General features: G+C 43.7%; 1 protein-coding gene across 1 annotated transcript in view; it reads right to left on the bottom strand.

The window, feature by feature from the left end:
- Positions 1 to 14449, bottom strand: part of LOC310776062 (glycine receptor subunit alpha-3-like) — a gene marked incomplete at both ends in the record, with an annotated part of 255247 nt that overhangs the window by 41169 nt on the left and 199629 nt on the right. Inside the window, one exon of the mRNA XM_083636211.1 lies at positions 11688 to 11834. Coding sequence (XP_083492337.1) covers positions 11688 to 11834 — 147 coding nt within the window. The remainder of the gene's footprint in view (positions 1 to 11687; positions 11835 to 14449) is intronic.

Below are 14449 nucleotides of genomic sequence, written 5' to 3'. Positions count from 1 at the left end.
CAATTAAAAAAAGTATTTTTTTTTCCAGACCTTGATTTTTTTTTTATTACCCCTGCTAACTAACATCTTGCCCTGATAACTAGCTCATATCACTGTAAAGATAAACAAACTGGACTCAATGTGAGTTTACAACATAAAAGCTACAATGTGTATACCGGACCTGAAAGATTTTACACTTTTCCAGACCTTTCATATCTCCAAAACAAGACCTGGTAATGATCAAATTCATTTATAATAATTTTTAATGGTAAATTGTAATATTTCTACATATTCAAAACACGTTTTTACATTCACCCCATTTTCATTGTGGTTCTTATGATACAGGAATAACACAGTTGTCATAATTGGAATGCTGTATTTTAATGATCCAATAAAAAAAACATTTAGTAAAAGCTGCACAATATAGATGTATTCTGCCGGGGCCTGGGCAAGTCTTGCTGCTGTGGAAGACCGACATTCATTAGTTGAAGTGCATCACATGCAGCAACAACAAAAGCAGTAATTATAAGGTAAAGTCCCACAATGTGTGAAATTTGTTCTCCGCATTTGATCCATCCCCTGGGGGAGCGGTGAGCGGCAGCGTGCGCCGCGCTCGGGAATCACATGGTGATTTAACCCCCCAATTCCAACCCTTTGATGCTGAGTGCCAAGCAGGGAGGCAAATGGGTCCCATTTTTATAGTTTTTGGTATGACTCGGCCGGGGATCGAACTCACGACCTCAGACCACAAGGCCACTGAGCTGGTTATTATTATTTGGGGGGGGGGGGGGGGTTCAACTACAACAAAAAACAGGAAAAGCAAAGGCCACTAAGGTCTGGTGTGTGTTATTCTTGCTGATAAGCAAAGGTTCTACCCTTTTTAAAAAACATTTATTTATTGATGATGGCCTGATGAAAGACGATCGAAATTGTAATCTCTGTAGAAGTGGGCAACTCATCAGAAACACGGGCTGTACTTATAATCAAGTGGGCTGACAAGTTTCACGTACAATATAGTTTCTTACCAGCAACATGACAAACAATTGTCAGTAAGACCACCATCAAATACAGACATTGCCAAAATAATTCATCTGGATATTTGAGCATTGTTTACTGGTGATTTGCTAATGTTAGCCAATGTAAAAAGAATAACTTGGCACACAAACCTTACATCCAAGAGCTGTTTCATCGGGAGGGCTTTCTTCCTCTGTGGCGTATGGTGTGGTCTCTCTCATACAGTAACTGGGAAAGGGTAGATTAACCCTTTGATGAAACGTTAGTTAATAACCCTGAATGGTTATTATCTAAAGTTTAATCTCTCAATCACTCCACTTGCCTGTAAAGATACCTGGCATAGCATCGATAGAGTCCCGACTCAGCCTTCATTCAGAATGAAGGGTCAGTTTTGCGTAGAGACTACTAGCATTACTTAGTTCGCTTTCTGCTAATGTAGCACAGCTAACGTTACTACTATTATGCTTCTCTTCTTGTAGTTAGCAAGCTAACGTTGCTAGCCCCGGACCTGAGGCCAGAGACAGTTCCCTACCAGCTAAAAAAAACACCAACCAACCAACCTGTCCTTATGCTAACAATTATCCGTACAGCTAACATTACTTCAGAGTAAAATTATAGCGTAAGTTACCTGTCCAGAAGCAAGAAAGCCAGCTTTCCTGGCCACTTTTGTTAGACAGCAGTGCCTGCCGGGGGACGCCATTGTTGTTTACTGCTCTGTGAGCTACTGCACGTTCATGAGACAGTCAGGCTGCCTCTTGTGGAGTTCTGCCTTCTTATTGGATAGAAATTGGCGACGACCCCAAAATCTTTCAGAGCTGATTCTAGTGAATGAGAGGCTCTGTGGTGATGATGTCATACACCAGATACCATACAACCGTGGTTCCTAAGCGAATATATAGCTGTTTTAGACCTATTTTAACACAAAAACATCGCTGAATGCAGCTTTAATTTAAAAAGGATGACACCACATTGATTTTATATTTTCATATGACCGCTGATATGGACTGACGCTTTGGTTCGATATGACACATAACCATGTGTCATATCGAACCAAAGCGTCAGTACTACAAGTACTAAAAGTACAAAATCGGTATTGTGTTGCGTGGCCTAAGGTATCGGTAGATGGCGCTATGCCGAATTGCACGAAATCCGGCACTGAACTGTCAGGTCCCCCTAAGCGCACTCCCCGAGGTTTAAGTCGATTGAACAAATGGGTATCAAGATAAACTGTTTTTTGTGTTTGCCAGTAGGTGGCGCTATGCCGAATAGCAATTGTCAGGGAACTCCGGCAGGTCCCCCTAAGCGCACTCCCCAAGTTGGAAGTCGATCGGACAAACGGTTCTCGAGATAAACTGCTTTTTGTGTTTCCCAGTAGTGCTATACTGATTCTGTGTGTGTGTTATCGGTCGGCCGCCCGGCCGACCCTATGACGCAAAACGTGAAGCAAATCGTGACTTAAGCCCCCTACACATGATCCGCGGTAAAACAGTTCTGCGCCCGCTATCCCGTTGTTTTCCTATGGGGAGAGCGTTGCTGCTCAACTAGGTGGCAGCGCTACACTTGGCAACGTGCGCAGCTCGATTTTGACACATTTTTTAGTTCAAAATATCTCAACGCTGACCTACTTTTCGCTGACCTTTCATGAGCGCAACCAATCACAGGAGGAAAAGAAGATAGCCGGTGCTCTTGTTGTTGCTGCTTGCCTCTTGTCCTGCATATTTGCGCTCCGCTCTACCTCGCATTGAAGAAAGTGCAGAACGCTTATCATGTGAAGGCGCCTTAACAGACAGAGAGACACCACCTGCCCGTCCACCTAGGCAATTTTATTATAGGATGTAATTTATTTAATTTTACGTACAGTTGAACTTGTTACTCATTTAATTTTGCCACTTTACTGCTGGGTTCCCAAGGTGCTGCTGCACTGCCGTGACAGCAGTGACGGTGGGGCTTTTGTAAAGAACATAGAAAACATTTTAACTCATTGAGTGCCAGCCACTTTTGGAGAACGGACGCTCCCAGTGCCAGAGTTTCAGAGCGTTTTCAGTGATTTCTCGAGGCCCACAGAATATTGTGTGATATTACTATGTAAACACCGAACACGCACAAAGAACGATGAGACTCTCTTCTATCATCTGCAAAAAAAAGTTTATTGATACCATTTTCCGTTCTTTAGTTATGAGCCGGAGAAGATAGGTTGTTTTGAGCAAAAAGACACGTTTCAAATTAGAAGCTGAGATATTCCGCCTTTTGTGAAATGAAGCATTTCAAGCACATTCACTGAGTCTGAAGCTAATATTTTCTGATGTAGTGACATGGTGTAGTTGTGTGGTGCCCTGCGTGCCCCACCCCCCTCTCCCCCCCTCAGCTGCAAACTCCTCCCCACACTAACACACAGCCTCACGCACCCAGTCTATTTTCGGAGCGCTCCGTTTTTGTGCGCCGGCTCCCAGCGCGACACGGAAAAGCCAAACCGGACTGCTGAGAATGGTTCTGCCTTTCTGGCGGCTAATCATGTGGAGAAACTATGCAGACAGACAGACAGAGGCAGAGGGGCTCAGTTGTGGGCGCGGATTGACTGCTGTTCGCAGCCAACGTCAGCTGCAGCCAGAGCAATCTATATGGCTCTGGCTGCAGCATGAGCGGTTTCTCTTTCATCACGGGGCTTTTTCCTGTTGTTTTCCGGACCTTTCTCTAATCTGGAGAGCACTGTCGCCACCTAATGGGTCTGTAAAATAGGTTATACACCTTCAATAGCTCCCATATTTTTTATAGGAGATGTAATAGGCTTTGATCCACGTCCCACCGTCAAAAAACGCAATTGACGACAATCGTCGTCATTGGCACTCTACGTCACTAATCGAATTGACGACGATTGTCGTCATTGGCACTCAATGAGTTAAAGAACAAAAGCCCCGACTTTTACAGCTGTGGCAGTATTACAGAAGTACTGCAGCAAAGTGGCCAAACTAATTGAGTAACAACTCTATTTTATTATTTTGATAAAACGAGTTCTAAGCATGACTGGGAAGCTTGTGCATAATATTTTAAGATCCCGGGGCAACGCCAATGTGTGGGATGGGATTATTTGCATACGTTTTCTTGTTTACTTTTAAACCGTTTTGTCGTAACATTGAGTGGTCGAAATAAGGGGAGGTCGAACCAGCGACATGTTACCATTGCTAGTACATTCAAAACAGCCCACAGAGACTGCTGCCTTGAATACTATACTTTTTAATTATCTTTTTCCTTCTAGACTACTGTATTTCAATCCAACATGACTTCAGAGAGGTAAGACAAACCTGCAGTAGAATAGCAGCTTGTGACTGTAGCAAAAACATTGGTGGGTTTAAACATTTCATAGGCGGTAATTCATTAATTGATCAATTAAAGATGACACTGGTATCATCTTTTAGAGACCAAGACAATTCGGCTGCAACAGCATTGGTCAGGGCTCTGCAGGTGTTGTTTTTATTTTATTTTAAAGCTTTATCAATTGTCCTTAAAGAGTAGCTGACAATTTTGTCATTGATTAGGTTCATGCACCTTGGAAGAGCTGCAACATTGAACTGTAATAATTTTTGTTTGAAATTCATGTCCCTGCCTGACCATGTCAATAGTTAATTGAAGAGAAGAACTTTGTCAGATAAATGCCTTTCTTGAAAAGAAAGCAAAATGATGTATGACAATATTACCAGTTCATAATTTACATGTGTTCCTGAATTGTCCCCTTCAAATCAGACTGACGACAGTTTAGATTTTGGATTCTCTACTTCTTTTAAACAGAGTTTTCTGCAGAATCTGTTTGTGTGGCTGACATGAATGAATGCTGAGTTGACCCAGATCATGCACTGACAAAAGGCTCATCCTTAGAGCGCCCTCGGATGGAGAAACAACACCATTATGAACCAAAGAGTCACAAAACCAGAGGGACAATGATGTGCATGCTGCACCATGCACTAAGAAGATGTGCTGCTTACATTGTAGACTGCCACATTAATTCACAGTTAACTGTCACACAACACGAATGGTGATAGTTGTTTTAACCATCATCACTTCCCTCCTTCCTCCTCATCCTCTACTGCTGCTATGGTAAATGGTAAATGGCCTGCATTTATATAGCGCTTTTATCCAAAGCGCTTTACAATCAGTAGGTACCCTCCACCCGCCATCGGTGTGTGAATGGGTACACACCGATGGTGGCAGGCTGCCACGCAGGGTACTGGCACACCATCAGGAGCAATTTGGGGTTCAGTATCTTGCCCAAGGACACTTCGACATGCAGACTGGAGGAGGCGGGAATCGAACCACCGACCTCTTTCATCCAAAGCGATTAGTGGACAACCCGCTCTACCTCCTGAGCTACAGCCGCCCGCTATCCCTCCTCCTGAGCAGCAAACTGCAGCAGACTGTCGCCACAGAGTGGCAACCTTGCACCAAAAATGAGTCCTTGTTTCTATCACACTATCCAGGAAATAAATATGGTTTTCACCAAGGATCATCAGAGGATTAGAACTTACAAAGCTGACATTTTAGATTTCTGCCCAATGCATGCAGGGATCCTGGGGCCCTGAACAGGAATAAGCGGGAATGGAAAATGGATGGATGGATGGATGAGTTAGTTAGTTGTCACATTTCCAAATGTTGCCCATGCAGGCTGAAAGGCTTTTGGTCGCTAAAAGTCTACACGACAACCATGACATCATGGCATGCACTTTTACTCATAGACGGCAGGGATGGGTGAGGGGGGGTGCCTATCCAACATCTATGAAAACACCTTAAAAGTCAATATGACATCTTCAAGCACTTAATTAGGCTAATACAATCCCAGCAAGCATCCATGGACATGGACGAATCGAGAGGGCCCAATAGGGGCCAGCTCAATTCATATCATGACGAGTCAGATCTGGTCCAGGGTATCACTGTATCGCTATCCAACTAACTTCACTCATCACTGAAATATCCATGATGATAACTAAATGGTTGCAATCAATGTCAAATAAATCAAGTTTTGAGGTTCTGCGAACTGCTTACACAAATTGTTATAGACCAGGGGTATTCGATTAAAATTCAAAGAGGTCCAATTAGAGAAAATTTGCTCGAGCAAAGGTCTGGAACATTGCAACGTCTAACTTTTGTGATGATTCAGTGCCATATATATTGAAGTAGCCTAATAGTTCTATCAACGTCTGCATGTAGTCAACAACTAACTGTTAAATCAAATAAAGTAATTCAGTATTTCAACAATGTTTATTTTCAGAAAAAATACATTTTCAAATAAAAAAAGTATTTTCAGTTTTCACTGTAGTGTAGCATAAGTTCCCTTTTCTTATTTTAGTTAACTGCACTTGACATTTTAACAGTCTCAACTGACATTTTAACAGTCTCAACAGTGCATATAGTGTCTGTGTTTAATTGATGTTATTGAGTCTATTTCTGCAAGAACGGCACTTATGGCTGTTTATCACATTGCTTTTTTGGGAAACGGGAGCCGCCATTACTCTTCTAAGCAGCAGCTGAGCGATGGCCCTGATTGGCTGGGTAGCATCACATGCATCAATGCATGCAATTTGTGCTAGTACCGTAAAGTCTAGAAACGCTGCACCAGTTAAAATTGAAACGCTCCGTCAAACTTTAATAATCCTCAATGATGTATCAGTTTAGTTATAAGTCTGGGTCCGCATCGGACAGCGTTTGGGTCCGGACCCGGACCCGGCATTTTGGTGATGCCTGTTATAGACGGTCACACTGTGATGTCCGATCCACAAAGACTTGACGCTTTTAAATAAAAAAACACGTTCATGCCATAATAAGGTTACATCCTATTGTATAGGCTATATTCATGTCTCGTCTAGCCTATGGTGTGCAGGAGCGCTGGGTAAACAACGTTATAGGCTGGAGAGTGACATTTGTAAAATTTGAGGGAACCCTCTTTTTATTTTTCAAGATTAGGGTTTGAATGAAATTACCTTTTGTTTTTTAAACTGTCCCGACTCCACAGATGTGATACCACCATCAAAAGAACACGTAAAGGGGATCCATGTTTTGAAACGGTATCAACGTGCCACTGATTACCTCAGCGAACAGATAGTGTAGTGGTAGAGTAGCGGGCGATCCCAGGTTCAAATCCCAGGAAACACTATTACATTTTTTGAAAATGTAGCATAAATTGTTAATCTGGATGCTGGACATAATTATTTATAATATTGCTGAATACACACTGTGTACATAGCAGAATAACTGAATATGCCCATTCATGGTAACGTCATATTTCGACGTCAGCTCGACGTTCCCGCGTAGACGTCTAAGTCATCCCCAAACCAGCTGTGATTTGGTCTAGTGCTGGACATCACTGAATGACATCCTCACAACGTCATCATGACGTAATTTTGCTTGCTGGGATGTGAAACCGGATTATGCGGCTATCCTGGCTGCATTAAATTTCTCACATGGAGAAAGAAGTGGCGGAGCGCCGCTGGGGTGTGCTCCAGCAGCACTACACCCCTGACCCCCAAGTCTGACAGAAGTGGCAGAGCCTGTGTTTTTTTTTAATGCATATTTCTGGGAGGAGCTTGGGAAGGGGGGGGGGGGGGGGGGGGGGCGGCTGTGGTGTAATCAAATCGATGCTAGTGCATGTGCAGTGTCATTCAGCAGTTTAGCTCAGTGGCTAACGTTAACGTTAGTGTCTGCTTGCACCGCAGACACTAATATGCTCACGGTGGCTTCGACCTCATTGCCTTTTCTCCAATCCATCTCTGTTTTCTTAGGTTTCTGTAATGTTATACCAGAAGACATGTGTCTTATGTTAAGCTACTGTATATAGTAGGGATGCACCGATTGCGATTTGTTGGCCGGTTCCGATTTTTTAATAGTTTGACTTGCCGATACCAATTTTTGCCGATTCCGATTTTCTTTCTAAGAACAATAATTGACAGCTTACACAAACATTTTTGCAAATTTGTTTGAAAATTAAAGTTCATGTAACAATTCTTATCATTTGCATGAGGTAGGAGGACCATCTCACTCAAAGTAAACGCATCTCAAAATAAAAGTGTTCCAGGTTACTGGACAGAGCTTTTTTTATATATATATAAAAAAATCCATATCCCACAGCTATCATGCATTTACTTTTTCAAAAGAAAACAGAACATCAGAACATCAAAACAGAACATCAAAATGTGATCCATGGACAAGGAGTTTATACACGAATCCACCGGCCAATTTGTGTAGGCCGCCATCTAGTGGGGCCGCCATTACTGCGGGGGTAGGTCCCCGCAGCTAGACTGTGCTGCTGGCTGCTGCAGACTGCAGTAACGCTATGCCAAATGATAACAGCGTCGTGAGCTGGATTGATAACGTGAGACAGTAGCCCCCAGTTACTGATGAAGGTACGACCTTATTATGGATGGGGATAGTAATTATTCAAATTGTAAATAGCGGAAAAAATACCACTTAACGAGACGCATTTCAAGTGACGTTATTGTGTAAACATGCTAATGTTAACTTTACTGACTAGCTAGCTAGCATAAACAATCAAGTTGCATGTAATCATTGCACACCAATTACATTAGTAAAAATTTAAAAAAATATACGAATTTGTGTTTTTATAGGAATTCAAGGGTATTTTATTAATCGCCTGGCTTGTGATGAGCAACAGAATGCCAACTACAGGTCTCTCATAGAGGGTCAAAATGACCTGAGCTCGGGATGGATTGGCCAAATATTGCACACTCTACCAGATGATGAACACATAATTCTAAAAGGACCTGTCCGATATTCACAGTCCATCAACAACCATCATAATGTTGACATAAACCATGTCATAATCACTGTTAGCTTAGGCTAGGCAACTGGCAGCTGCATGCTACTCATTATGAGGTGAAATAACGTTAGCGATTTACGACTGTTAACCAAAACCTACCGTGCTGTTGTTATTGGGAACAAAGTCCTTTCTGTTAATATTCTTGATCCACCTCTGGCGAACATCTCGGTCCTCGCACGTCCAGGGAATCTATATTTGTATGTTTATGTAACGTTATGGTTTCAGACAGGGGCACTCTTCATGTAGCTAACGCTAGTAAAGGCTTGTGTATTTCACATTCTATTCTCTTCCAAAGTTGAAGTTTGCCACTACTGTTGGGGCAGCTGATAACTGCACAGCTTCTTCCCGATTTCCTAGGCATCGTTGTCAAAAGTAACGTTGAATAAAAATGTAAATGTAGAAAAATATAAGGCTACACTCGAGGACAGCTTGCATTCAAATGCGCGCGCCATGTATTTCCCCCTGGAGCCACCGCAGTAGGTCACCGCAGTAATGTGTATAGCCTCGCTCCAGACCTTCAAAGCCACGCCCACTCCACAGTTGTGGATTTGGCTGTTCTCGAGCAGTAGATGAGCAAATGAGTTTGAGTTGACGATTCAGTCTGAATTGATATCAGGCGGAGTTTACACACAGTCCGAAATTTTGTATGCATTTTTTTAAATCTGCCATCCGAAAAAAGATCGTCACGCACAGAAAACCTTGCACACTGAGTCCGATGGGGACACCCCGGCATTCCGAAATGTCGGCACTCCGAAATACCTGCATTCCGACAAAATTGTCGGAATGGAGATCTGTCTCGCCATTGCGAAAGAACCCTAACCTGGGGGACCGGCTGGAGCTAACCTCTCCCAGCCCCCACGTCTAAACCTAACCGCTCCCACCCCCCATGCCTAAACCTAACCTCCTGCAGACCCTAACCCTAACCTCTCCCACCCCCCACCCCCCACGCCTAAACCTAACCTCCCCCAGAACCCAAACCTAACCTCTCCCACCCCTGTAGGCTAAATAACTCAAGATGCTATGTCGGAATGGCGGACCTAATATCTTTCGCAATGGCGAAACCTTTTTTGGAGATAAAAAGGGCCGCCTCTCCGAAAGCATAGAAGTCAATGATCGGAATGCCGACACTTCGGAATGGCGAGAGGACCCTGAGTCCGATGCGTTTTATTATTATGTTCGTCATTCTATTTGCAATACGAAACAAATAGTCTCTCCTGTATCCACATTACAACATGACTGACAGGCAGCAGCGGTGATGTGGAATGGAGAAGGCAGCTGGCAGCAGGTCGGGGGAATGGTTATATCATACTGGACACAGGGCTCCAACAATGATCACGTTCACGCGCGTTCACCTCGCCAAGCCGGCTGTGCGCTGTGGCAGGTTTCTGCAGCACCGCTTCCCGGGGAGAGGGAGCAGAGAGAGAGGAGCCAGGTTGAGGTTGAGCGAGCTGCTCAGACTGGACTCCAGCCAAGCGGGACTTGGCCGCACCTCTGTCTCCACGGCTTCTTTTCGACTTGCATGTGTGACAAACTGGGAGCTTTGTCTTCTTCACTGACGGTGAAAAATTTCCACACAGAGGATTTTGCTGGCGTGTGTGTGTGGTAGCTGCCTGTCTCGGTGGTTTGGGGTGCGCGCATGTAACGTGAAAAGGGGGGGGGGGGGGGGGGGGGGCAACCGGCACACAGAATCGGATATGTAGACTGACCGGCGCAGATCACCGGTCGAGGCCGATCAGCTGGAAATCGGCCATTTCCGGTCACGTGCCGATCGATTGGTGCATCCCTACTATATAGTGAGTGCTATTAACAGCTGGAGAAAATAGCCATAGTCTAAAATCACTAACATACCAAATACTACAAACACACAACTATAACATTAATTGCCTGGCGAATAAGACAGGGAACATTGTACCCAGTATTACTGTATCTCTTGGAAAGTGAATGTTTTGTTGAAATGCCTTTGCTTTTCTCGATTCTGTACAAATGTATATTATGATTTGTTGTGTGGCCATCTTGGCTATTGTAAATATTATATAGTGTCTTGTAAGCCCATATGGGCTGGGCACCTTAAGGTGCATGACACTCAAGTAAAAATATCAATCAATCAATGTACCTGCAGTCTAAATGCGGCCTAAGAGGGTGCCGTCTGTCTTTCTTAAATGCAGGGTAACCTTGTTATACAAGAGCCACCTCACAACCGTTTGAGACTGTGTGCTCAAGATATCTTCCAAAACTACTTTTTCTTTGTGGGATAGTAATAATGCAGCATCATCAGCATATACAAATATATCACATTAACAAGCTGAATTAAGGTCATTGATATGATTAAGAAAAATGACTGTCCCAAAACACTCCCCTGCCACGCCACAAGTAATGGATTTTGGACTGGATTGACCCATTGATATCTACCCTTTGGTGTCTCTGTAAAGATTTAACCAACCTATAATGGCCATGTCATTAAAACCCAGAGCTTTACATTTGTTGTAAATTAAAATGCTCTGCATAACCTGCCAAATGGATGAAAGGATGGATATGCATGCATGAATGAATTGGATGGACGGATGGATAGATGGATGGATGGATGGATGGATGAATATTTTAGATGAATCACATCATGGCTGTGCAGAGCTGGGGGGATAACAATGGAAAGGGTGATAACCATGAAGTGCCCCCACTGTACAAAAATGTAAATTGATCACAGTTAAGTCAAGCTATTCTTCATTTTGCAGGACTCCTGGTCATTGTGTTGTGTTGTAATTTTTGGTTGTCTGGGCACCCATATTGTGAAAGTTCAGTGTTGGGGGTATGTGCTATTTGTGTACCTTGTTCTTGTTCTTGTTCTTGTCAGTGTTGGTATGTGTTATTAGTGTACCTTGTTCTTGTTCTTGCGAGGCCTCTGGAGGTGCAACAGTTCTTTATGTTGCCTCGATACGAAGTTAACAGCAGCATACTCCAACAAGGCAGAGAAGACGAACAGCAGACACACCGCCATCCAGATGTCTATGGCCTTTACATATGAGACCTGCATGCACACACGCACACACACGCACACACACACACACACACACACACACACACACACACACACACACACACACACACACACACACACACACACACACACACACACACACACACACACACACACAATTCAGTGAGTGAACTGGAGTTGCATAGACATGTCTTTCCATAGATGTCCCAGCCTGACTGGTAAACCCTCCTGATCACATCTACCCCTTGGCAGAAGACTGATGTCTGGTATATAGCTTCCACTCAACTGCTATCCGCCTCTTCAACGAGACCCACAAGCCCCCACAAATAAGGACTTCACCCCACCCCCGCGGGCATTATCCAACCGCGACTCAATAACAACTAGAAAAGTACACTCCGTGGAGTGCAGATCTCTGCCAGGCCCGTGTTTTCACCACGCTGACCCATAGATACATGTGTATACTGATTCAAGATTCAAGATTTTTATTGTCACTCCGTAGTACAAGTATCACGTGTGAAATTCTTGTGCTGTAGACTCCGTTACAACATAGTGCAGAATAAGGTGCAGGAAAAACAAGAGAGACAACAAGTAATAAGGCAGTAAAGCAATAAAAAAAAATGCCAAAGCAGTGGCATATTCACTGCACATATGTGCAAATAGCATAGTTATTTCTTTCTCACATAATTTAAACCTAGTTATATTATTGTTATTACACACACATTAATTCTGTTTGCACAGGTGCAACTAGCATAGACCTAATTGAACATATTGTACGTAATGGTACAGGCTTTTGGCCTAACTGCAAAGTGCAAACTCAGCAAGCAACAATAAATTAAACAAATATAGCAGCATTATTGGGCAAGTAAATACATGCACTGTCTGGCATGCCTAGAATGTCTCTAGAACGTGAAATTAAATAACTTGAAAACTAATAAATGAAGAATCACTTGTAAAAAATGTTTTTAATAAAGTGGCTGGCTGCTCGGTTCTGCCCGTTTTCGTTTTTGCGTCGGGACTTCACTGCATTGAACTGCTCCACTGCATGTGCAAAGTTGAAGGCCTCCAAACCCTTTCCACAACTTGCGATCCGCATCAGCCTTGTGACTTTTGCTTCGCTGAGGCGGCTTCTCATGGCTGTTTTGATTCTGTTCTCGAGCAAGAATCCACGCTCTGCAGGGACACTGTAGACTGGAATTGGGGGACCCTATAGACCCTGTCTATTGTCTCATGTGGCCAACCTATTGAAATGTAAATAAAGGAACGGGGGCAGTCCGGGGGGGCAGTCCCGATGAGAATACAGTAGCCTATATTACAATAGGCTATATATAAAATAGTGAAGGCTATATGGTGAAATGTACTATTATTATGAAAATATAATAATGTCTGTAAGGCTTGGCATTTCTGCAGCAGAAAAATGTGTGTGTGTGTGTGTGTGTGTGTGTGTTCGCGCGTTGCTTGGCGAACACACTCGCGCTGTGTGGCGAGCGCACAGCGCTACTTTGTGTGTGTCAGTGTGTGTGTGTGCGCGCATGCATGCATGCGTGTGTGTGATTCGAGTAAATCTTATGACGTGATAAGATCATTCATTTTAGCACCGCGCGCTCCGCTCTCTTCAATGAGGAAATGGAAATCCAGACCTTGTAGAAAAGTGTCGATTTTCGGGGTTAGGGTTGAAAGTAATTATCTCTCTTTTCAGAGGCACACAATTACTCACAAGACCCTACATTTAATAGTTAATTTAATAGTGGATTTAATAGTTAGTTTGTGGATTTTGGTTTCCAGGGACTTTAATCATCAAGGGGAGACAAAACATGATTGATTGATTGATTCGATTTCGTAGGCTAATATGAGAATACAGTAGCCTATATTATAATATATATAAAATAGTGAAGGCTATATGGTGGTGGCTACTGTAAACCTCTAAATCATGACAATTTTCTCTCAGCTGCTGCTGTGCTCGCTGAGAGCGAGAGCCTCCCTGCTTGCTGCATATACTGTAGGTAGTTGTGCGCTGCTGCCCTCTAGTGTCCCACTTTGATACCATATACTAACGGCAAACAGAATTAATGCCACGGTGCGGTAAAACACGCTTATTGATGTGTCTACCACTGTAGCAGCTATTTGTGCATGTTAAGGAGTCTCGTGGCCTGCGGGAAGAAACTGTCTCGCAAGCGATTTGTGCGTGCCTTTGGGACCCTGTATCTCCTCCCTGAGGGTAACAGGGGGAACAAACTGTTGTGGGGGTGGTTTGTGTCCTTGATGATCTTCAGGGACCTCCTGAGGCACCGCTGGTTGTACAGTTCCTGCAGTTATGGCAGCTCACATCCTGTTACGTGCTGGGCCGCACGCCTCACTCTTCTTAGCGCCCTGCGGTACTGTTACGACTGCTGTCGTATTTTAGGTTTATGTTACAGTTTGATTTTCATTAATTGCTTGTGTTTTCTCCCCTGATTGTCTCAGTGATTGTGTGAGTGGGTTCCAGGTGTGTATGTGTGAGTGTTAGTGGCATATGGAGCAGTGATTGGTTGGAGGTTGGAACGCCCAGCCTACAAAAGAGACAAGACCACAGACGCTGGTCCGCGCAAGGCCATATCCCATTCTCCTCTGATCCCAACCAGCCACACTGGATCCTTGTTCTTTTCTTT

This window comes from Poromitra crassiceps (genome assembly GCF_964638095.1).
Source record: "Poromitra crassiceps genome assembly, chromosome: 4".
Classification (NCBI taxonomy): domain Eukaryota; kingdom Metazoa; phylum Chordata; class Actinopteri; order Beryciformes; family Melamphaidae; genus Poromitra; species Poromitra crassiceps.
The sequence above is the reverse complement of the archived record's forward strand: the minus strand, read 5'-3'. Positions and strand labels throughout refer to the sequence as shown.